This window comes from Eschrichtius robustus, chromosome 3 (assembly GCF_028021215.1).
Source record: "Eschrichtius robustus isolate mEscRob2 chromosome 3, mEscRob2.pri, whole genome shotgun sequence".
Taxonomy (NCBI): Eukaryota; Metazoa; Chordata; class Mammalia; order Artiodactyla; family Eschrichtiidae; genus Eschrichtius; species Eschrichtius robustus.
This window is the reverse complement of record NC_090826.1, coordinates 74517364-74540874: the sequence shown is the minus strand read 5'-3', so window position 1 is coordinate 74540874 and position 23511 is coordinate 74517364. Positions and strand designations below refer to the sequence as shown.

The 23511-nt window shown below is 38.2% G+C and overlaps 1 protein-coding gene across 11 annotated transcripts in view; it reads left to right on the top strand.

Moving 5' to 3' along the window:
• SSX2IP (SSX family member 2 interacting protein) overlaps positions 1-11758 on the top strand; it is a 39348-nt gene extending 27590 nt beyond the window's left edge. For 5 of the 11 annotated variants that reach the window (XM_068540203.1, XM_068540208.1, XM_068540204.1 and 2 more), the window contains 6 exons: positions 494-644; positions 2567-2703; positions 3055-3228; positions 6661-6775; positions 7254-7419; positions 11190-11758. In XM_068540203.1, coding sequence (XP_068396304.1) covers positions 494-644; positions 2567-2703; positions 3055-3228; positions 6661-6775; positions 7254-7419; positions 11190-11367 — 921 coding nt within the window. In that variant the 3' untranslated portion in view covers positions 11368-11758. The remainder of the gene's footprint in view (positions 1-493; positions 645-2566; positions 2704-3054; positions 3229-6660; positions 6776-7253; positions 7420-11189) is intronic. The other 6 variants (XM_068540207.1, XM_068540210.1, XM_068540209.1 and 3 more) reach the window with 6 other exon arrangements.
• The last annotated feature ends 11753 nt before the right edge of the window (positions 11759-23511 follow it).

Genomic DNA, 23511 nt, shown 5'->3' with positions numbered 1-23511 from the left:
AATATATATGAGAAAAATAGGATTAACAGTTGCTTTTACTTTGGAGATTATTTCACAGGTTTATTTGTCAAAGCAACCAAAAATTGGAGGCCAGTTAGACTGGAGCTGTGTGACATCAGGAAAGTTAGTCTGCTTCTCTAAGCCTCAGTTTCCCCACGTGGTAACATGATTTGAGGACTAATTAACGTGTGAAAGCACCTAACACAGCATGAGACAGGTTCCTCCTCCTCACACAGTTCCATGCCTTTTGTCACTGACTACATTGGGCTTCAAATTCAGCTTTGAAGAGACCTGAGTTGAGGAATTTCTATCTTCAGTATTAATTGCTTTTTCTCAAGACATTTATGTTAAGGACTGGGTCATTTATGCTTCAGATACAGCACAGAAATGATTTTGATATGTGTCTCTGACCATCAGTCTGACGACTACTGCCTGAGTGTCTAAAGCCATTTTAAGATTCTGGTCTTTCCCTCTCATCTCTGGCCACTGGTAGGTTATCTCTGATATTGAAGAAGATGCTGGGGAACTGAGTAGAGAGAGTATGTGGGACCTTTCCTGTGAAACTGTGAGAGAGCAGCTTACCAACAGCATCAGAAAACAGTGGAGAATTTTGAAAAGTCATGTAGAAAAACTTGATAACCAAGGTAAGTACTGCCTGAACACAGGTGGATTGAGCTGTGACACTCAGTAAGCTGACTTCAGTCAGTCACCTGGAAAGCCAAGTTACGGGCTCAGACTGAAGTCCTTAGCTCAGTCTGGTGGTTTGAAAAGCAAGACTCTGCCTACTTCCAGACATGCAGTTTGAACCTCGCTGAGAAAAAATGCTTTGCTCTCAGAGTGAATCTCTCCGAAAAGAGGACATCATATGTCCGTCGGCTCTGAGTGCAGAAGACAATTGAATAAAGTGAACTGAGTCTCTTACTGTATCATGGAAATCAGGAACATATTAATCATAATATAGTATAAATATGAACCTTTTGCTTATTATTCCTAGATACTTGCCTATTCCTAGGTTGCTAATAATTCATTTCTAAATTATTTTCAAAATAATAGACACTTGTTGCAAAGTATCAATTAGGAAGTGTTGGGTTGGCCAAAAAGTTCATTTGGTTAATGAATACATTGTTCAGTAAGGTTCTTGGGTCACTTGTAGACATGTGGATGGACCTAGAGACTGTCATACAGAGTGAAGTAAGTCAGAAAGAGAAAAAAAATATTGTCTATTAACGCATATATGTGGAATCTAGAAAAATGGTATAGATGAACTGGTTTGCAAGGCAGAAATAGAGACACAGATGTAGAGAACGAACATATGGACACCAAGGGGGGAAAGCAGGGGGCGGACGATGGTGGTGGGATGAATTGGGAGATTGGAATTGACTGTATACACTGATATGTATAGAATAGATAACTAATTAAAAAAAAAAAGAAAATTCTTTTAAAAAAAACAAAATAATAGACATTTGATGCAAAGTATCAATTAGGAGGTATTGGGTTGGCCAGAAAGTTCGTTCGGTTAATGAATATATTGTTCTTGGTGGAAATGAAAAATGTCTTTTTATTTTTACTTTAAAACCGAACGAACTTTTTGGCCAAACCAATATATAAAGTAGAATATTCAGGTCTCTGTTCCCTATGTGTAACACCTAATAGTTTGGTGCATACCTTTCTAGACCTTTCTCTGTGTGCTCACAAAATATTTATTTTAAGTGTATACAAACCAAAAATTGAATATTACATGTTTTTTGCCTACACTGTGCTTTTTTCACTTAACAGTCTATTATTTTAGATACCACTTCTTGTCATTATAGATAGTATAAATAGATATATGTGGATGAATATATCCTTATTTTATATTTGTTAAGATTCACATGCTTTTAAATCAAGAAAATTAAGATTCCTGCTAAGTAAATGAAGTCTATTTAAAGAAAATTTATTCTAAATGGTCAAAAATGACACACTCAGTGCTAACTGTCTCCAAAAGTAAAGAGCAGTCAGCAAAATTATAGTATCAAAATTACTTTACATGAGATTTTATTGATTTCAGCCATCATTGTCTATTAGCAAATAGCAAGTATTTTTGGACTTCATATTTGTTGAATTTAATAACAGCAAGATTTGTAGCACTGCACTGATCTTTGGGGAAGTGTCAAAAGAACATAGGTTATGAATGTTAATTTTTCTGTGAATATAGGTTGTACATTTTTAATTAGGACATAATCGTGAATAAATATGAATTACAGATTAAATGTTGGCAGTAGAGCTCTGTAAGTAAGGATATCATTTAGTCCAGAAATAGCATGAATTTATAGTTGCCATGAACTCCTTAGAGCTGCTTTGTGCTTTTTAAAATTTTTTAGTGTTAAAATAATATACATTTTATTTTATTTTATTATAGCTTATGGAATTTTTAAAGGGCAAAGGAAATACCTACCTTTTAGAAAACCTGCAAGATTCCAGAAAGGGAAAAGTTCTGAGAGCCTTGATTTTTAAATATATGTCCCCAAACACCATAAACTAAAATGATGATTGTAAGGTTTATGTCAAATTACTGGTTTTGTGTTAGTTTCAAAGGTACACGTAGAAGGTTTTAATGATGAAGATGTAATCTCACGACAAGACCATGAACAAGAAACTGAAAAACTTGAGTTAGAAATTCAACAGTGTAAAGAAATGATTAAAACTCAGCAGCAACTTTTACAGGTAAATGCGAGGCACCTTTTAAAACTGTTCTCCCCTGTGAAGGGTCAGAATTTTACTTAATCTTACTATATTTTTACTCCTTTACTTTATAAGATCTGTAGCATTTGACATTTTTCAGTCTAAACTAAGTTCTGTGCTTGCCCGGAGATAGACCACGTAGCACTCCTTAGTAGGGGCTTTGCCAGTTAGAAGCATTTGGGAAATGAGACTCCTCATTTCAGTTGACTTTCTGATTCTTTATCATTTCTCTCCTTCCCCTAAAGTTTGACCTGCTTTTCCCTTGCGTTCATTTCAACTTGCTGGAGTGTTGCAGGGACACTCTGGAACTTACTATGTTTTAAAATTTAATAGCAGCAGCTTGCTACTGCGTGTGATGATGACACCACTTCACTGCTACGAGACTGTTACTTGTTGGAAGAAAAGGAACGCCTCAAAGAAGAATGGTCCCTATTTAAAGAGCAAAAGAAGAATTTCGAGAAAGAAAGACGAAGCTTTACAGAAGCAGCTATTCGCCTAGGATTGGAGGTATTTTAAGCAATTGGCTTTCTTTGTAGAGCGTTTGAAGGTCCTGGAGAGGTCAGCAGAATGCATCTAAGTTCTGCTTTTTGTTTCTTTGCTATCCATTTTTTTTCTCAAGTATTTTACCAGTGATTTCACAAATAGCTTGAAATGGAAGCTATAATAGAAGGATATCATTCTGCCTTTACCAGATTTGGAATTGAAACATTTTTGTATTGAAAAAAAATTTTTTTATTGAAAAAACTATAAGCATTTATCATCCCTTTTGGGTGGCTTTCTTTATTTTATTTTATTTTGTTTTGTTTTGTTTTGTTTTATGTTATTTTTTTGGCTGCATTGGGTCCTCGTTGCTGCATGCCGGCTTCCTCTAGTTGTGGCGAGCAGGGGCTACTCTTCATTGCGGTGCATGGGCTTCTCATTGCAGTGGCTTCTCTTGTTGCAGAGCATGGACTCTAGGGGCACAGGCTTCAGTAGTTGAGGTGTGTGGGCTTAGTAGTTGTGGCTCATGGGCTCTAGAGCGCAGGCTCAGTAGTTGTGGTACATGGGCTTAGTTGCTCTGCGGCGTGTGGCATCTTTCTGGACTGGGGATCGAACCCGTGTCCCCTGCATTGGCAGGCGGATTCTTAACTGCTGCGCTGCCAGGAAAGTCCGTTGGGTGGCTTTCTACTGTTAAGGGTTTAGCTTCACACAAGAGATTTCTTTTGGGCATCTGTCATGTCTCCACTGTCAGTAGGTGTAGAGTCAGAAGAGAGTGCAACCAAAAACATGTCTTTTGTTTTAAAAAAAGGGGGTTAGGGGTAGAATACAGTAAAAATAAAGTTCTCCCCCTCTCTCTCTCCATCCCCTTACCCAGGGACGAATGCATTAACAGTTTGAACTGTGTGTGTATACACTTCGACAGGTCGCTTTTTTATTTAGCAGTGTATTACCTACATATTTCCTTTTCAAAAATTAGAGAAGTAATGTCTGAAAATGGTTTAAAAAAAGAAACTCAATCCATACAAAAAGCTACAAGGTAAGACAGTATTCTCCATTCTTATTGCCAGTTTCATTCCTCAGAAGTAACCACTGTTAAAAGTTTGTGATTCTTCTGGGAAGTACTATTTTAACTTGAAATAAAGTCCAACCTTTTTTCTTGATATAAGCCTATCGATCCCCCACTATGAAAGATAAGGAGTTTCTTATCTTTAGCATACCTCCCATCTACACTGTTTCTCATTTACATATGATTCTTCATAATATTTTTACTTTTTTAAGCTACTTTTTAAAGAATTAATTCTCCTGGTTGACTTTTTTGCTTTAAGTAAATTTGTTTAATGCTTCCATTTCAGGTTTGCTCAACTTCAGACAGTATAGGTTTATCCCTGAGACAAAAGATGAGGACATCCTTGTAGTTACCCTTGTTGCACTGCTCTTACCCTTCGACTCCCCAGTTTTTGTCTGTGATATTAGTTTTCATTGTCAAGTATTATCACGTTTATATTCTGTCTTTTAATACAATTCAGGTGTAAGTACTTTGTCTAAGATTGAGACTTAAGAATTAAAAACCAGAAAGAACGTTGGTAACATAGTGATTATGTAAATGTTATTCATTCTGTAGCCAAGTAATTTTTTTGGACACATAAAAAATATTGTTATTAAGATTTTGCCACATGGAAGAAAATCTTCCATGTATCACTGTGTAGTAAATACTTTGACTTTCTTTGTAGCTTCCTTTATGATTTCCTGAATCAGATTCAACTTATATCTCATGTTATTCTCTTTCTTCAGTTCCTTTTCCAATTTGCTGTATTACTTTCTTGAGTAAGTTTTTCATAAGTAGTGTGTGAGTGAAAAATATTCTGAATTCTGGAATATGTAAAAAATACATTCTTAGTTGATTGGTTTGGCTGGATATAGAATTTAGTTTTCTAACTTTTCCCCTCAAAACTTTTGAGTTATTCCATTTCTTCCAGTGTTTTGTTTTGCTCATGAGAAGCCTGGCTGTAATATAACCTGTATTACTTTGTAGATACCTGTGTTTTGTTTTTCCCCCTCTCTGGAAGCTTTTGGAATTTTATGTTCTTAAGAGTTCTGCAATTTTACCAGGATACGTCTGGGTAGCTCCTTTCAGCCTGAAGACACTATATTTCTTCAGTTTAGGGATACTTTCTTCAATTCTGTATTTTTTCCTTCTTCTCTTGCATTCTGGAAATTCTGTTAGACAAAATGTTTTGCCTTCTGACTACATCTATAGATTGACTTTATGTTCTGGATTCAGGAATATTTTCTCACTCTTATCTTGGGCATCACCAACCTGGTATTCAGCAAAGGTCAGTTTTATTATTCACTTCATCCACTGAGTTTTTATTTCAGAATTTATCTTTTAAGTTTTCTAATGTCCTTATTGTTTGCTTTTTTTGGTATACCATTATATTTTACAAATATTCATAAATCTGTCTGATAATTTGTGTTATTTGAAAAAAAATGTTTATCTTGAATTGTTTCCCTTGGCCAGTTCTCTTTATTTATCCTGGCCGTTTTTCTTTTATGCTGTTAGTTTTCTTCAAATGTCTGGTGATCCATGATTTTGTATTAATATTTATGAATGAAAGACTATATGCTATCTTAAGTAGCTGACATGACCTTCCTCTGTAATTATGAAAGTCTATGTCATCAATAGCTATCTTCCTCAGGAGCAAAAACAGTTTGCACCAGCATTTCCTCCTGTCTTATGGGATCACCTGTGTTTCTGAGCCCGTATCCCCCCACCACCCCTGACGCTACTCCAAGAGATACTCTTGCTGCTTTGCATACCACTCCCCATTCTCTGCCTGAGACTCTATCTGCCTCTGGTCACTGAGGACAGTGGGGCCAGTGAAGGATGGGAAGGAAGTACAAGAGACCCGAGGGGACAGGGAGAATTTAGGATTGCTAATTAGCTATTCAGAAGGAGGAGGTTTGACATAGGCCCTCTGTGGTCTAGTGGTGACGGCTGCTAGTACTGGGAGATGGTTGGAGGATGAGAGCAGTGCTTGATGAAGTCATATCTCCTTTTTTTTTTTTCAAGTGATTAGTTTACAATGGGGTAAATGTCAGTTTTTCTGTTGTTTGTAATCTTATATTTACCATGTTTTGTGTGTTCAGAAGTTGTGCTCATATTCCATATGTTTAAAGTTATGCTAACATGCTTATTATCTTGTGTTATACACTTGAATTTATTCAGAATTGATGTGAAAATAGTAGTTGGCTTGTCAGGAGAAACAGGTGAATTTTTATTTTTTAAACATAATTTTCTTAAATGAAATTTTTCTTTGTTTTCTAGGGTTAATTCCTTTGACTAAATATATAGAGATAATCAGAGAGCAGACACAAATAGCTAGAGAAATCATGTGAAATGGCAATTGTGTGAATGTTGAAGTATTGATCGGTATTTCTTTGGTTTGCTTGTTATGGTAGAGAAAGGCATTTGAAGAAGAAAGAGCCAGTTGGTTAAAGCAACAGTTTCTAAATATGACTACCTTTGACCACCAGAACTCAGAAAATGTGAAACTTCTCAGTGCCTTCTCAGGAAGTGAGTACTTCATAAACTCTTTAATCTGAAAACGCATGTAAATAAAGTAGATAATTATTAATATATAACTTTAGCAGTCACCAGTAAGAACTCTCTAATTGGAACTAAAAATTAACTTTGATATTTTATTTACTGTAGTCAAAATAGAAATGACAGGAGGACTTTGCATACCCAGAGCAACTTATGTTGTGAGTGTAATAATGTCAAGTTTTGAAAATTCACAATCTAGAAATATTTTTTAATCTAGATCCTTCTAAATGTTTGTGGACAGTGCATAACAAAGATCACCGGATTAGCTAGACTAGACTCATAGGGCCACAGTGGATATTTAGATTAATTTGTTCTCTCACACCTCACTTAGAACTGCAAATGAATCTAGTCTAGGACCCTAGTTAATTACCTTCACTATATTTAATGCTTTTCCAGATGTAGTGCCTTTTTTCCTTCTTTTTTTTTTCTTTTTTTCTTTTTTAAACAGGTTCTGATCGGGACAACCCTACAGTGCACTCGAGGCCACGGCAGAAGAAGCCTCACGGTGCGCCTAGTGGGTCTCCAGTTTGCATGTCTAAACTTACTAAGTCTCTTCCTGCTTCTCCTTCTACTTCAGACTTTTGCCAGACGCGTTCCTGTGTATCTGAACATAGGTACTGGTCTATAGGTGATCTTCTCACATGTTTGTTAAAGTGCTAGAGTTGCGTTGCAAAGGAAAAGTTGGCGTGTCTAGGACGAGCACCAGTAGAGACTCTGGAGAGGAACTGAGTAGATTGACTCATTCATTGTACAAATATTTATTGGGTATCCTATAGACACCTGTTAGGTGCTGGGAATACAGCAGTGAACAAGGTAGCTCTGGTCCCTATCTTCTGGGAGCCAAGTCATATAATGTGATTCTTTTTACTTCACATGTAAAATACAATTTAAAATACAATCTTATTTCAGGAGTTACTTAATAATTTAATTGTATTGAATAGAAGGATATTGTTTTGATAGTTTCTGTAGAGTACCTATTTTAGAGTTTCTTGTGGTATGCCCATTTTATTGGTGTGGAAGGACAAAGACCCGAGAAAAGCCCCCTCCCCTTGACTGGTGAAGAGGATCTGTGCCCAAGGATGACAGGGTAGACAAAGTTGCTCCCCACCCCCAGGAGAGCCAGATACTGCTTTTGACTGATGCATTGTGGTATTTTCCTCTGTCTTAAGTTGTTACATCGTTTTCTAAGGTATAATATCAGTACTCTACCTCAGAGCCTATTCCAAGATTAATTTTGAACTAAGCAGATAGAACATTCCTAGGGAGATAGAGAGGAGTAACAAAGAGCAAAGGGACATGTCACCAAGTGTGGTGGTGACCGCTCTCCTCTTCATTAACGTAGGAGACAGTGGCACGAGGGCCTTCCCAGGTGCCTTAGAAAGCGGGAGCCAGGGCTGCAGCACAGTTGGCCTGTTGTAGTGAGAGAGAGACAGGCGTGCAGCTAAGTGCTGAAGACGCCAGCTAGCCCTTGGACCAAGAATTGTTAAATAGATAAATTTTTAAACAAAAATATGAAGTTTTAAAAAAGGACAAGGCACTCTCATTTGTAGTTGGCCTTTAAAAGGATTAGGACTCTAAGTAAACACTGGGGGGCAAAAAAGGAGCTGGGGGAAGAGTCCTCCAGGCAAGTGTAGGAACCCTGAGGCGGGACACGGGCGTGTTTGTGGATGGCGAGTGTAGTTAGTGAGCACGACCCGGAGGTGTGAGGGTGGGAGGTAGCATTATGTAAAAGTTCACATGTATACACAGGTAGAGGGAATGAGGTCAGGGACGCTGCGTACCCGTCACCCAGGTTCAGCAGTTATCAACTCATGACTGATATTGTTTATACCCAGCCCGCTCTGCTTGTGCTCCCACACGCACTTGCGATTTCATTTGTCAACTATGTTAGTCTGTACTTGCAAGTCGGATATTGTTCTAAGGGCAATGGAAAAGCATTGGAGACCTTTTAAGTGAGATAATGATTTTTTTAAAATCCAAGTTTTAAAAAGATTACTTCATTTTATTATATGAGAAACAGATTGTAGGAGCACAAGCCAGGAGAGCCAGTTAAGAAACATCAGTGGAGTTGAGGTGAGAGATGTGGTAATTTGCACCCTAGGGTCATTACATGAAGACAGAACTGTGCTTGGATTTAGGCTGTGTTTTGCAGTTAGAGCCAATAGGTTGATGTGTGAAATATGGGAAGTTAAAGTTTGTTTAATTTACAATCAAAAGATAATATAAGCTCAGAGTATTTTCTTACATAGAATGTTATTGAAGCCCCCAAATTTGACCAATCAGAACTCTGTGTATAGATTTAGACAGACATTCTGCTCACCATTTACAAATACAGGCAGCCCTCAGAGATGTTGCAGATTCAGTTCCAGACCACTGCAATAAAGCGAGTATCACAACAAAGCGAGATACTCAAACTTGTTGGTTTCCCAGTGCATATAAAAGTTATGTGTGCACTGTACTGTAGTCTGTGAAGTGTGCAATAGCATTATGTCTAAAAAAACAATGTGCGTACCTTAATTAAAAAATACTTTATCACTAAAAAATGCTAATTCGTCTGACAACCCAGGGTTGCCATAACCCTCTGTTTGTAAAAAAAATACAGTATCTGCAAAGTGCAATAAGTTGAAATGCCATAAAACGAAGTATGCTTGTAATGCATTCTGTACCTAAAAGAGAACATAGCTTAGTTGGCTCAATTATTTTTATGTATTTAAAATTTTTACTTTGTTACATAATTATTTTTAGTTGTAAAGTATTTAACATAAATATTCCTTGAAGACTTTGTTTTGTGTTTAATAAAAAGTCCAACATTTAGTACCTACACCATAGGGTACTGTGAGATTCGGTACCAATATATGTAAAGCACTTAAAACAGTACTTGGTCCATTGTAAACCTTCAATAACAGGCTATAAAAATAAAAATATATGTAAACATAAGTGGATTATAAAAATGCTTTTCTGTTTTTTGTGTTCAAGAGCTATACTGAACAATGTCAGTGGCATAGAAACAGAATTTTGGATCTTAAAGAAATTTCATTAAGCTGTTCACAGATACTGGCCACTGAGGGTAAAACAAAAGAGTCATGTAACTAGTTATCAGGAGAGAAGCTGTGCAGCTTGACATCGTTCTTGAAATTTTAAATTATTTGGTATATTTGGATTCCTGCTCCTAAAGCACCTTGGATCTGGGTTCGTAATAAGATTATGACAAAATAATGAGGAATATTTGTAGCTAATTTCTACAGCAACATCCTCATTGCTCCTTCACTGTAGAGTGGAATGTTACGGGCTGTGCCTGCATTCCCTGCAGAGTACCTCTTGTACTAAGTTACGTAGAGAACTTAGTTCATCATTGATCTCATCTCATCTGAGATGGCAGGGATTCTGAATCTGAATTATAAGCAAGTTCCTTTTTTTTTTTAAGCAAGTAAGTGTAAGTAAAATTGTCAATTATGTTTTTGGTTTAGCGTTTTAGAATTAAAGCAACTCAATTTTTTTTAGGATTGCCACATTATAAGGTTGAGTTAGTTAACCAAAGTCACACCAAAAAATGAACATTTAGGCAAAAGAAGTTTTGTGAAAAAAATTACGTAAGATATTCAGTTGATAAAAATGTATTGTTCATTGGTTCAATCCCATGATTTGCAAGTAATCATTTAACTAAATTTCCTCGTTTTGAGGGTGGTTGCAAAGCATACCTCAGACTGTATCTCTGAAGCTAGGGACTGTGTCTGTGTTCAGACACTTCGATTGTTATTGTCCGACACTTGAAGTTAATTGAGCATCATCGTTAAGTGCTTAGTGTGTGTTAACTCATTTAGTTCCCACCCCAACCCTGTGAGGTGTAGGTTCTATTATTATTTCCATTTTACAACTGAGGAAACTGAAGAACAGGGAGGGCTAACTTGCCCGAAGTGACGTTGTAAGTGGTCCAGCTGGGATATGAGCATAAACCATCTGTTCAGGGTCTGGACTCCTAACCACTTTGTAGGCACTCATTAAATATCTGCCTGAGTGAACGGATGGAGGATGAAAGCATGCATGAACAGATGGATGAGTGAAGAAAGAAACTATGAAGAGATTAGAAACTAGGGACGGAAAGACAGGGGTGTGGGGAACATTAGCTTTCAAAACTCACGTGTTCTCTATCTACCTTAGGCTCTAGTTGGGTAGCATCCTTCACAGTAGACTGAACAGATAAATAAAATAAATAGATGGATAGATAAAAGTGACCATGTTGAAACACTTTCGTGTTCTTGACCAGTGTGTCCTCAAAATTTACTTAGCATGAGACAAGGGAGTAATCAGATTTTAACATTCAGGCATATCTAAGGTATGAAAGGAGGAGGAGATGGTGATGAAGATCTCCCTTTTCTTTCCCCAGCAGTTCCATCAGTGTACTAAATACAACCCCTGAAGAATCTAAGCCAAATCAGGTTGGAAGAGAATGTACAAATCAGAAGTGGAGCGTGGCATCAAGGCCTGATTCACAGGAAGGTGGCTATAGTGGACGCTCCTCAACCTACGCAAATTCTCATGTAGAGAAGGATGACTTACCTTAGACATGTGAACTGGGATTTTTTTTTTTCATTAACATGTTCATCAAATTTCACATCTGAGTTGAAACAGGGTGTGTTATAAAGTCAATCATCTCTAATAATTTAAAATGGTCTGTGTTGTTTGTTTGGACTTCCCTGTTCCTCCCCCAAAGAGCTAAAATGTTAAATCTATTTAAAAGGATATAAAAGCTTTGGATATGTATTTTTAGTAACAGAAGCACCTGGTTCTGTGAATAAAGGAATGTATGAACGTTTGGATGGAAACAAAGCACTAGAATGAGTTTCCTCTTATAGGTATTAAAAATAGCACTTTTAGGAAACTGATTATTGTAAATGTTTAATTTTGTCTCATATAGAGTTGGCATTGGAAGTTTAGCCTTTCCTTGAATGTATACTGTAGCTTTTTAACAAAGCAAGTTATATATTTATTATGTTTAGTGTGATTTGAAATACCCTCTTTCATATGTTTTAAATAAAGTAAAATTTATGTATGTTTTGTACATAGATATACATGATTATGTTAAGAGGCTTTAAGATTTAAAGATTTTACACATCCATAATTATAGTATTTCATGCCAATAAAATTTTTATTAGTGATATTCTGTTTACAGATGTATTAGAGCCATTGCCACATTATGTTTAAGAATTTTTTGAACCCATCTGAGCAATAAATACTGAAAAGCTATTCCATGAAGCCAAGTTCTTTAGATCATTAACATTACTAATGTTACATTTTGGAGATTTCTACAGCATTAGGTTTTTTTAATATGTAGGATATTACAATTTTTCAAAGGATTATTGATTTTAGTGTAATAGAGGTAAGACAAGAGTACCTTTGGATGAAACAATTTAAGAATATTGGCTTAGGATATTTGGATGATAGAAGATATTAAGGTATTTAAGATGTTTGGATGGTGATATTTTCTCTACCAGATGGGTACCCATACCGTAACACCTATACCAGCAAAGGCTTTGTATAGTTGCCAATAATTCATTAATAATTTTTCAATGAGATATTTACTGATAAGGAAATCTGATAGCATAAAAGCATCAGATTTTATAGTCCAGATATGATACTCTGGACAAACTTGCCATTTCATTTTCAGGACTGACTGCATGTTTCTTCATGGTTGTTATTGTTATTATTATTGATAGTAAGAATAATGTAAGTGTGCGCCCAAGCACTTTCTTAGAATTTTCATCAGAAAGCTTTAAGTACCAAACTCAATTTGTCTCTGCATGTAGAAGCCTACACATATCCAGTCCTTGCTATAGGTATTGTAGTTTAGGCCCATCTGCCTTCCCATTTTCTAGCAGTTTAACCATTTGTATTCACTCGCCTGGTTGTGGCTGTTCAATTTAAATTTGTTATGTTAAAAAGTACTTTTGTCATCCACTCACTATATATATAACTCTTTGGAGTTGCGTAGCAGCAGCCATTTTTTCAGGGTTAATAGCATATTATTGAGTATCTTGTAAGACATTAGTGAAAGTACTCATGAGAAAGTACCACATTTATAGTCTCAAAAAGCTGGCTCTTGAGCAAAAGCAAATTAGTCACCACATTCAGCTTGGTGCATGCCCCTTCTTTACCATTTAAAAATATTAGAAATGATGCAGAATTTCAGAAGTAGTACCATACTCCAAAGGAAGAAACAGCTGTGATATCGTTCTTTTGCTATTGAGCAATAACGTGATCAAAGAAAAGCAATCACATTTTCTAAATAGGCAGCGATATATTTGTCAAGAATTGGGGGTTTTTTTTTCAGGGGTTTCCATGATATACTTGGATAGAAACAGTGTTCTAATTTTTAGAGTAATCTCTTATTTTAGGAATATGGCATTCCACAATGATGAATTGCTACAAAGCAGCATCAGTTTTTTGTTTTTTTCATTTTAAAGTTGGTTGAATTCTCATATTGGAAAGAAAAATTCCCTTGAGACTTACTGTGAAATCTAAGGTGTGAAAGAAACAGGAAAATGAAAGCCAGGATCATTGTGCTTTTGATAAAAGATCTGCCAGTAGTTGTATGTTTTACTTAACAGCGTAGAGTTTGCTTTACATTCCAGCTCCAATGATGATTCCTAGTCACGCTAAACTTCCCAGAATGTTGAAACAGTTTCCATGCTGGATAACTCCTGACTCCACACATAAGACTCCTAGATTTTATTTCCCTTCCCTCTCTAGGTGTTTGCAGTGTACTAGTAATACAGCCGTGCTGCAGTCTTGCATTTAGCCACGATGAGGTGAGAGCACCATGTTCACTTTTGCTTGAAAGTCCTCCTGACCATCTTCAGTGTCTTCTTGTTCATCAGGATGCAGATCTGAAACATTCTGTGCCTTATTTGTTTTTATCCATTTTGAATTTTCAAAGCATGAAAGTGGCAAAGAAAATTTAAGAGATTTTATTTCCTACTCTTTTTATATCTTCAATTTATGATGAGAAACTTAATAGAAGAACAATCCTACCAGAAAATTAAGATTAAAATTAAACTTCATAAATAGGTACTTTCTTGTAGAAGTAATGTATTAAATGTTTAGATTCACGGAACAATCCACGGCAAATTGTTTTCCTCATAGTATAATTAAAATACTGTCGTTACTTAGAGTTGCATTTTTTGTACCTTTGCTGACCAGACTTGTTCATAGGCCTGTGGTAACACTTTTTGTGGGGAAACGTATTCCATGGTGCATGGTGAGAAGGAGCGCACCCTAGAATCCAGTTTTGACCTGCCCTGGTGGAGCATTTGAAAACGCCCAGAATGCCAGGAGAGGTTTTGCAGTGTGTACGCGCAGAACGCTGTGAGCTAGCAAACCCCTTATGTGATTGCCCTGTTGTAAAAGTCTTGAACACCTGTTGCCTGATGTAAATCATGTTCTTATTTCTAGATTGGATTTAAATTAAGTATGGGTCTTGGAAGTCTAGTAAATATACTTCTTCCTATGTTTGTCCTTAATTTTTTTCATTCTTTTCATAAGCATATAAAGTAGCTGCTGTGTGTCAGGACTTATTACTACCTTCTAGTTACTGGGGAGAGAAAGACAACTAAGCATGCTCCTTGCCGCTGAGAATCTCTGGGTTGAGTGGAAGACCAGCTATATAAACCTAAATAGTCATAAACAATGGGAGATGCTGTTCAGACATTCGGTCTGGTGATAAAACTTGGACTCATTGTTCTGCTCCAGGACCACATATCCATCTCCTAACAGTGACGTGGCAAGCTTCTAGTTAAAGAGTCTTTGCATTATTTCCTATGGGAAGAACTATGTAATTAATATATTACTGTTTTGTTTTTGTTGGGTGTTGGGTTTTGTTTTTGTTTTCTACAATCAAAATACCTGCAAAGCAGCATTAAGAATTTCTGCCCACAGGGCTTCCCTGGTGGCGCAGTGGTTGAGAATCTGCCTGCCAATGCAGGGGACACGGGTTCGAGCCCTGATCTGGGAAGATCCCACATGCCGCGGAGCAACTAGGCCCGTGAGCCACAATTACTGAGCCTGCGCGTCTGGAGCCTGTGCTCCGCAACAAGAGAGGCCACGATAGTGAGAGGCCCGCGCACCACGATGAAGAGTGGCCCCCACTTGCCGCAACTAGAGAAAGCCCTCGCACAGAAACGAAGACCCAACGCAGCCATAAATAAATAAATAAATAAATAATTTAAAAAAAGAATTTCTGCCCACAAGAACATGTATTATTATCTAATAGGAAAAGAATTTACAAAGATTCGGGCCATGTAGATAAGGATAATGAGATAGGTTATTCTAGTCATTTCTCTAAATATGTTTTCTTCAGGTTGGATGTAGATTAAAGTGGAATGGACTGATTAAATTATTTGATTTATATAAAAATACTTCACGTTTTTTGTTTTTTTTTTAACATTTACAAATACCTGATTTCAGAGGTCTTAGGAGGTACTGTAATGCCAGTGATACATAAAGATCCTGGTAGAGATCCTCTTATATTTTAGATTCAGAAATACTTATACCTCATATGATGCTTAACCCATAGTGAGCACATAACATTTATTAATGAGAGAGATGACATACTAATGAAACAAGTAGCACATCACTTCATTGGCATGAATGGACTAAATTTCAGGTCAAAGTCCTGAAACTCTTCTTTCTCAGGAGGGTTAGGAGCCTTTTTTTTTTGGTTGATTTCCAGCCCTATCTAGCTTGGTTCCTCGCACAGAGAATTGGAATAGAGTAGGCCATTCTACAATGAAAAACACCAAACTTGTGTGGTTCAATACAAAAATTGAATTCTTGCTCATGACATGACCAATGTGGATTGGGCGGTCTGCTCCATGGCCCGCAATGTTGTCAGATCGGGGAAAGAGCAGACTGGCAGGTGGTGGTGGATAGTAAGAACCAGATCTGAAAGAGACACGCACATTGTTTTGTCCACAACCTAGACCTACAGCCTCAACCTAACAACAAACAAGACTGGGAGATGCAGAAAATGAGGCTATTTGGTGAGCACTGATAGCTCTGCTACATAACGTGCTTGATGTGTTACTTACTTTAAAAAAAAATAACCAGCAAAACATATTACTCTGTGCAAGGGATTTATTACTGATTATTAAAGCTTCAAATCATCTTAATTTTTGGAAGGAATGTATTTTAAGACTTCTCTTGCCTTCTCTAACCTTTTCATAATATGAAGTTTTTTAATGTTTAAATGGTAATTTTACATGTTTACTAAAATATAGTATACTGAACACACATTTTCTTTTTATTCAACAACCCTGCCAAAAAGAATATTAACCTTCCTATTTTTAGAGAGTTGGTAACAGACTCAGATGTCAAGGGACAAATGCGAGCTCACATAACTATAAGTGACAAAATCAGAACTGAAAAACCCAGATCTTCTCATCCCTAAATTTCAACTTATTCCAGCCTGCTATAGTGCCTTTTGGTATGGCTTTCTAAGTGAAATTGTTCAATTCTTAACCCATAATCTGTCACCCTGTCACCTTCTACACCAAAGGTATTGATCGTTTGATCCGCATACGAGGCTCACCCTTGTTTTTGTTAATGGTGACCGTGGCAGTCCTATTCAGAACTGAATCTCTCTACCTTTTCAAGTTTAGGGCATTAAGGATCTAATTGAGATAGCTAATTTAATAGCAAATAATACTCTTAACGAAAGGCCACTGAGTAATGCCAAGATATACCTAGACAGCCTGCTTTTTCTGCCATGTCTTTGGTTCTCTCGCACTGTGTCCACCATGTCCCTCTGTGACTACAGTCACGGTGACCAAAAACATTGTTTTGTCCAATGGTCCAGTAATCTTTGGCAGATATCACCATGAAAAATGAATGTTAAAGTAGTAGAATTAAGTAACGTGTATGAATATTTTTACTCAATTTAGAAAGAACAGCTGCTTGCAGGGCAGCTGGAGATTTTCTAGTTTCCCTGCTGTGTCTGCATTTAGATATTTAGTTTTCTTGTTTCTGGTCTGTCAAGACAGTTGCCTGGTTACAGTGCTCCGTTAAAGCAAACCACGCCGCAGCCCAGTGTACTGATTAGAAAAAAGCAGACTTCTGCACGTTCCCTAAAGCCCTCAGACTGAGACCCTAGAACCTGCCCTCCATTCCGGTTCTCTGGACCCAGTTCTCTAAAATACCTGGTGTCCAGCTAGGGATGGGGTCAGACACTGCTGGTTCTCAACCCTAACAAGTGTCTGCACCTATTCCTCTCCAGCCCCTAAGTGTGGTCGTTACTTGATTACAACATCATAATTAATTTACCCCGAATACCTGTAACTCTAACTCTTTCAGAATAACCTTTTTTCCTGATTTTATATCAGTGAAAAGGTTCAATGAAACAGTTCTGAAAGAGTTGCCCAGGAGTGCAATGCTTTTATGGAGGATCAATTAAACTCTTTTAGCCTTTTTCTTTATCAGTTGCTTTTACCTTGAAAAGTAACTAATTGATAGATTATTTTTGGTGGTTTCATTCCTTTTTAAGCAAAAGGAATTAAATAGTGAAAATCTCTATAGAGTATGTGAAATCAAACTTTCCCAGTTATTTCTTCTAGGCTTAACGCCCTAAAGAAAAATAGAAATCTGTCAACAACATGCCATACAAAACCACGTCCTATGTTAGTTCTAAGAAACTATTTTGATCTTAAAGAAACCATGGAAAATTTTAACTCGAATTAGAAAATTCAGCTTTGATCCTTTATTTCTGACACAGGATTGCTCATTTTTATCAAAGGCAAAGATCTGAGGAAATGACAAATTCAATTCATGCTTTTAATTTAAAATCTAGAAATTATTGTCCAAACTGAGAAGTTTTCAGTAGTGAAAGGGGAGCTGTTCGTAATGAGGCCCATACCAGAGGTGTAAAGTGGGATGAACGGTCACCTTACTTGTGGCTGAAGGCTCCTCCAAGCAACCAGAGCTCTGACTTGAGTTTCGACTGTTGAACCCTAATCCCTTCAGAACTACTCCCTTTAATTCATGCCTCAGGTATGGTTTCTATCAATAAAAGATGGAGTCAAGTTGTAGTCTATCTTAATGTACAGTCAGTTCTCCTAAAACACTTGGTTTAGAAGTGCAACGCAAAAAATCAAATTTGTCCCAGTGTGATTGATACGTTAGGGGACGGTTTAAGCATAGTGCAAAATTCGCGTTTGCTAATGCGTGATTCTGTCTGTGAGAAACACCAGGTGGATACGGAAAACGACCCCCAGCTGAACTGAGCTGGGTAGGGACACATAAAACGCATAGACACCTCAAATATCCACCAGCAACTTCAGTTTACCACGTGTGTTACAAGCAACACCCACCGCTATCTGGCATTACAACTTCCCCTTCCATTTCAGACAACTTCCTGCCGCCACTTTACAATAACTCACAAGCTACAACCTTCCAACACTCCTTCCATAAACAAACTTCCAGTCTTTTCCAAGGTCAAGTGCCGTATTCGTTGTGGTGTTTATGTGTTTCTTAACCATTTAACATGTATAAAACTCTGCTGCTGGTTGTATTAGGATTTTTTTTTTTTTGAGTCACTGATGAAGGTTTTGAGTGTTGTGCCCATAGTCCTATTTTCTCCAAACACCCTGTGTTATTTACTGTGTGATTTTGCACATGATGGTCTTAGGAGTGCATTTGTTGTGTGAGAGCAGAGCTGATAGAAAAGAGCAGCCTTCTGTCGACTCATTTATAACTCAGGCTGCTGGAGAGCCTCTCAAAATTCCATGCCAACTTCCCTCAACCTACACATCCGTGACACAATCAAACTGCTTTTTGTGGGTAGACACTTACCACATTTCAAACAGCTCTTGCTGTGTTCCAGACACCACACTAAAGCCATAATAAGTAATTTCTTTTATTTCTCCCAACAACTTTATAGGTAGGAGCTATAATTATACCCACTTGACAGATGAGGAAACTGAAGCAAGGAGAGAGCAATTTGCCCAATGCCACACAGCTAATATATGGTGGAGCTACAGTTGAGCATAGGAATCATATTAAAATTATTTTATGGCATTTTCTCTCAATCTGATAACATCTATTTTCCTTTAATAGTAACTTAAATGTTATGTCTATAAAGCTTTTTCCCTGATTCTATAAGCAGGCAGTCACCTCTCTGCTTTCAGAGTTGAACTTTCTTTTATTCTCTCAGCAAATGTTTATTGAGTTCCTAGTAGGATTGCAGTGCTAGGTGCTGGGGCTGTAACATTGAAGGTGACTTGGTCATTGTTGTCAGAAACTAACAATCTACCAGGGGAAACAAGTGAGTGAACTATTGAAGGCAGTGGGACAAGCACTAAAATAGAGGTGTCAGAGCGCTCAGAAAATCAGACAAGGGGGGCAGCGTCTTTGACTGGGAGGTAGGAGATCAGAGAGGCTGTTTGAGCTAAATATTGAAGAGTAGACATTCCAGGTAAAGGAAACAGAACAGTTAAGGTCAAGGGTGTGAAACCACAGAACCTTTATTGAAACTACAAGTGGTTCTGTTTGCACAGAGTAAAGGGTATAGGAGACCAGTGGGAGAGTAGGCAGGGGCCAGGTTAAGAGGGTCTTGGATACAAGGGATTCTGAATTTATCCTAAAGGCTTGGTGATGCTATTGAATAAATCAAGCAGGAACGTGACACAAGCAGACTGTTCCTCCTCTCTCCTTGTCACAGCGCCATGAGAATTCCTTTATTATAGCATTTATTACAAATGCCTTGATTGTGCATACCTCCATCATAGAATTTATCACGATCTTAATTTCCAGATGGAAGCAATATGGAGAATTGCTGGAAGGAAAGCAAAGTGGAGATGAAGCCAGTTTGCAGTAACCCAAGCGAGAAGTGATTGAGAAAGGGGATGGATTTACAGGTAGATCTGATTGGATGTTGGAGTTAAACAAAGCACTCTGGGCTGATTTCCCACTCAGGTAATGGCAGATGATAGAGTGTAAGGGAGAACAGCCTTGGGAGGTCATGTGGGAAAGAGTTAACTCAGTAGCCCTGGGCTACCTGTACATTACTCCCAAGAAAGTTCTGTCTTTAGGGTTGGCCCTTGGCTGGCTCCTGGGAAATAACCTCTGAGGCCTTGGAATAATCTGCCCGATAAGAATGTTTTTATATGCCTGAAGCCTTGGGCCGTGCTGTACGGTGTGACCACATAAGTTCATTCTCACAATGTGACTCATGGTGAATGCCTGCTTTTGCCCCATGGGGCTGGCATCTGAGTAGCTGAGGTCATTCACATGGGTGCTCCATGCCTATGTGACTGACTCGCAATAAAACCCCTGGATGCCAAAGCCTGGGTGAGCTTCCCTGGTCGACAACACTTCACAGGTGTTGTCACACATCAATGTGACTCCACTGGGAGAGGATACCTGGAAGCTTGTGCTTGATTTCTCCTGTGCCTTTGGATTTTGCCCATGTGCCTTTTCCCTCTGCTGATTTTAATCTGTACCCTTTTGCTGTAATAAATCATAGCCATGAGTGTAACAGCTTTTCTCAACTTGTGAGTCCTAGTGAATCATCAAGCCTAAGAGTGGTCTTGGGGATCCCTGACGCAGGGATAATGAATTGTTCTGGGCATGCTGAATTTAAGGTGTCTGAAGCATCCAAGTTCATGTGTCCAGTAGGCAACTGGAAATATGGGTTTGGAAATCAACAAAGAGATCTGGGCTAGATACTGAGTTCTGAGAAAACATATAGTCACAGACGAGGTCAAAAAGGAGAAAGAATGAAAGGCAGAAGGTAGAGACTTGGATATCACTGGCATCTAAAAGGCACGTGTGTAAGCAGAAGAACCAGGAGTTTGGTTATCAACCATCCCTAGGAAGGAGAGAATTTTAAGGAAGTTCAGGCAAAGAGGTTGAATTCATTGAGAAATATCAGGTCTTCAGCAAAAGTGAATTTACAAAGCCATTCAGTATTCAATACCAGTGGATGAAGGTGGTTCCTCCTGCTTTGAAAAGTTTCAGTCTTGGTCCTGTGCTCAAATAATCACAACGAAACTTATCCCTGCTAAGCCACCAAACTGCTGTGTGGCCAAGAAAGTTGGGATAGTCAGTTCCTATTGCCGATAAAAATTCACAGAATTGACAATGGTTAAGTCCATGTGAATGAAGGAAATTTACCACTGGGACCACCGGTTCTATAACAAACAGCTCTTGTGTCACTGCGTAATAAATTCAAATAGATTTACATCTTTCTGCAAAGTACCTGCTGCTTCACACATTACCATCACTTGTCTTAGCAGATTCCACTTCGAATTGTACTGAATTCGTGTTTTCTCAATGTCTTTGAAAATGTCCTCACCGGTAATTGTTCCAGGCCAACTATTCAGAGGCTAATTCTTCCATCACTTCAAACTTGCTGTTGATCCCTCAAATAACAACTGGGCAGTATTGGTAACATCTGTTGACTCATCAAGAGCCAAGGAAAATCACTTGCCTTGGTTTTTAAAATTTACTGTCGATGTTTCTCATAATGTCCTCAGTTCTTTAAGTAACTTCTTGCCAAAACCGAATAATCTTAAACAAATTCATTTTGTCTGGACACATGTCTTCAGCTGCAGTAATCAAATACTATCTGATTAACTCATCATTGGTAAACAGTTCTTGCTTGGATAACAAATGAACTCCTTGGAAACTTAGTTTGCTTGCAGACTCGTTTTCATTTTTTATTTTTGTGAAGAAATCCTGCTATAATAAGAGATTCCATTTTAAACTTAAAATAATTTCTGACCGCTGCTTTCCTGTGATGAACGTTTATCTAATAATGTTAACATACATTGTATTCCTTCAGCACAGCTCATATCCTTGCATAATAAAACCATGCTTTTTTAAAAAATATTTTTGAAAATTGAAGTATAGTTGATTTACAGTGTTGTGTTAATTTCTGCTGTACAGCTAAGTGACTCAGTAATACACATATATGCGTTATTTTTTATATTCTTTTCCATGATGGTTTATCACAGCATATTGAATATAGTTCCCTGTGCTATACAGTAGGACCTTGTTGTTTATCCATTCTATATATAACAGTTTGCATCTGCTAATCCCAAGCTCCCAATCCATCCATCCTCCATCCCCCCTCCCCCTTGGCAACCACAAGTCTGTTTTCTATGTCTACGAGTCTAAAACCATGCTTTGATATCTAATTTGATAGCAAAATTCTGTTAAGAATACAACATTCAAAGTTCACTCCTCTTGTCTCAATTTGTCATGATGAGTGTACACAGGTAATACAAAGAATTTTTAAATGTCACTGTATGGTGTAACCTGTGCCGCTTGAAATGTGGACAAGGTGTGACTGCAGTCTGCTGCGCACAGTTATGACTGAGCAGCCATGCAAAGAGACGAGGGCATCACATACGGCCCATCACATCTCCTTGACTCTGCCATGTTAGCATGGGAGCAGTCATAGATGGTGGATAAATGAATAAAAATGGTGGTGTTAGTATAAAACTTAGGTTATGGTCACTGAAATTGAATTTCATTTAATTTTTACATGCCTCAAAATATTCTTTTCGGGGAGACAGTAGTGGGCTTGACCAGGTTTGGAGTCACCATCCCAGCTGCTAGACTGGTCCTCAAGGGGTGTCACCAGCAGTTCCATCATGGCAAAGTCATGTCTGATCCTGTCTATAAATGATGGAAACCCAACTGGAAGTGACTTAGGCAAAACAATTTGGCAACTCATGTAAGCGTTGAAAAAGTGTTAGCAATGTGCCCCAACAGAACAAGATGCCAACCTGTAGTTGGAAATACAGAGCAAGGGGTCCACCCCGCAGGGAGAAGGAGTTGGCAAGGCCTATGGATGTGGTCAGGACCCCAGGCCTATGGGCAGACTCCAGTCCCCAAGGCATCTGAGCAGAAACCCAATCTCAGGGACAGGTCAGTGGTTCTCATCCACAGCTATGTGGCAAGAAATTAGTTACAATAGAGTATAAATGCTTGCAAATGAATTCCTTTTAAAAATGTTATTTGGAGCAAATTTAAGCTTATCTTTACTATCATTCCCATGTACTTGCATTTCCTTAGGTTCCTTGAGAGCAATAGAAGGGTGTAGGCTAACTGCTAGCACAAAGGGTGTGTGCTGTGTATGTGGATGTCACCATTCCTGCTGGGCAGCAAGATGTCTTTCAAGAGGAGACCCACTGCGGTAATCCATCCCGTGGGAGCCCAGAGCCCACCGCTGCAGAGACTGTGGTGACGGAGATGCAAGAAACTCTAACCCCCAAAAGCCCTTGATCTCAGGCTACCAATGGGCTGCCGGTATTGGTCAGGTTTGCTCCAGAACTCGATGGTTCTCAGCGGATAGGTTGAAGTTTATCACTTCTGCCTCTAGGTTACAAAATATCCTTTCCACTGAGGTTTGGAAGGAGTTATCCAAAGCTCTTCTTCTGCCTGCATTTTCTCCTAGAGTTCCTCAGAAAATGTTCTGCCTGATCCATTGCTGCCTGACCCTGGAAAGGGGTCAGAAATGAGGTCCCCAAAGCCAGGATATATTGGGATTTACTTTCTGGAAGCTGCCTGTGCGTGTCGCCCTCCTGGGAGACCTTTCCTAATGCACTGTGGCAAAGTAAAGTGACAAGAATAGGGGCGATAATACTGATGCCAAGAGTGACAGAAGCAGCCTTGGCACTTCTGCCTTCAAACTCTACCTTTTGCTCTGCCTA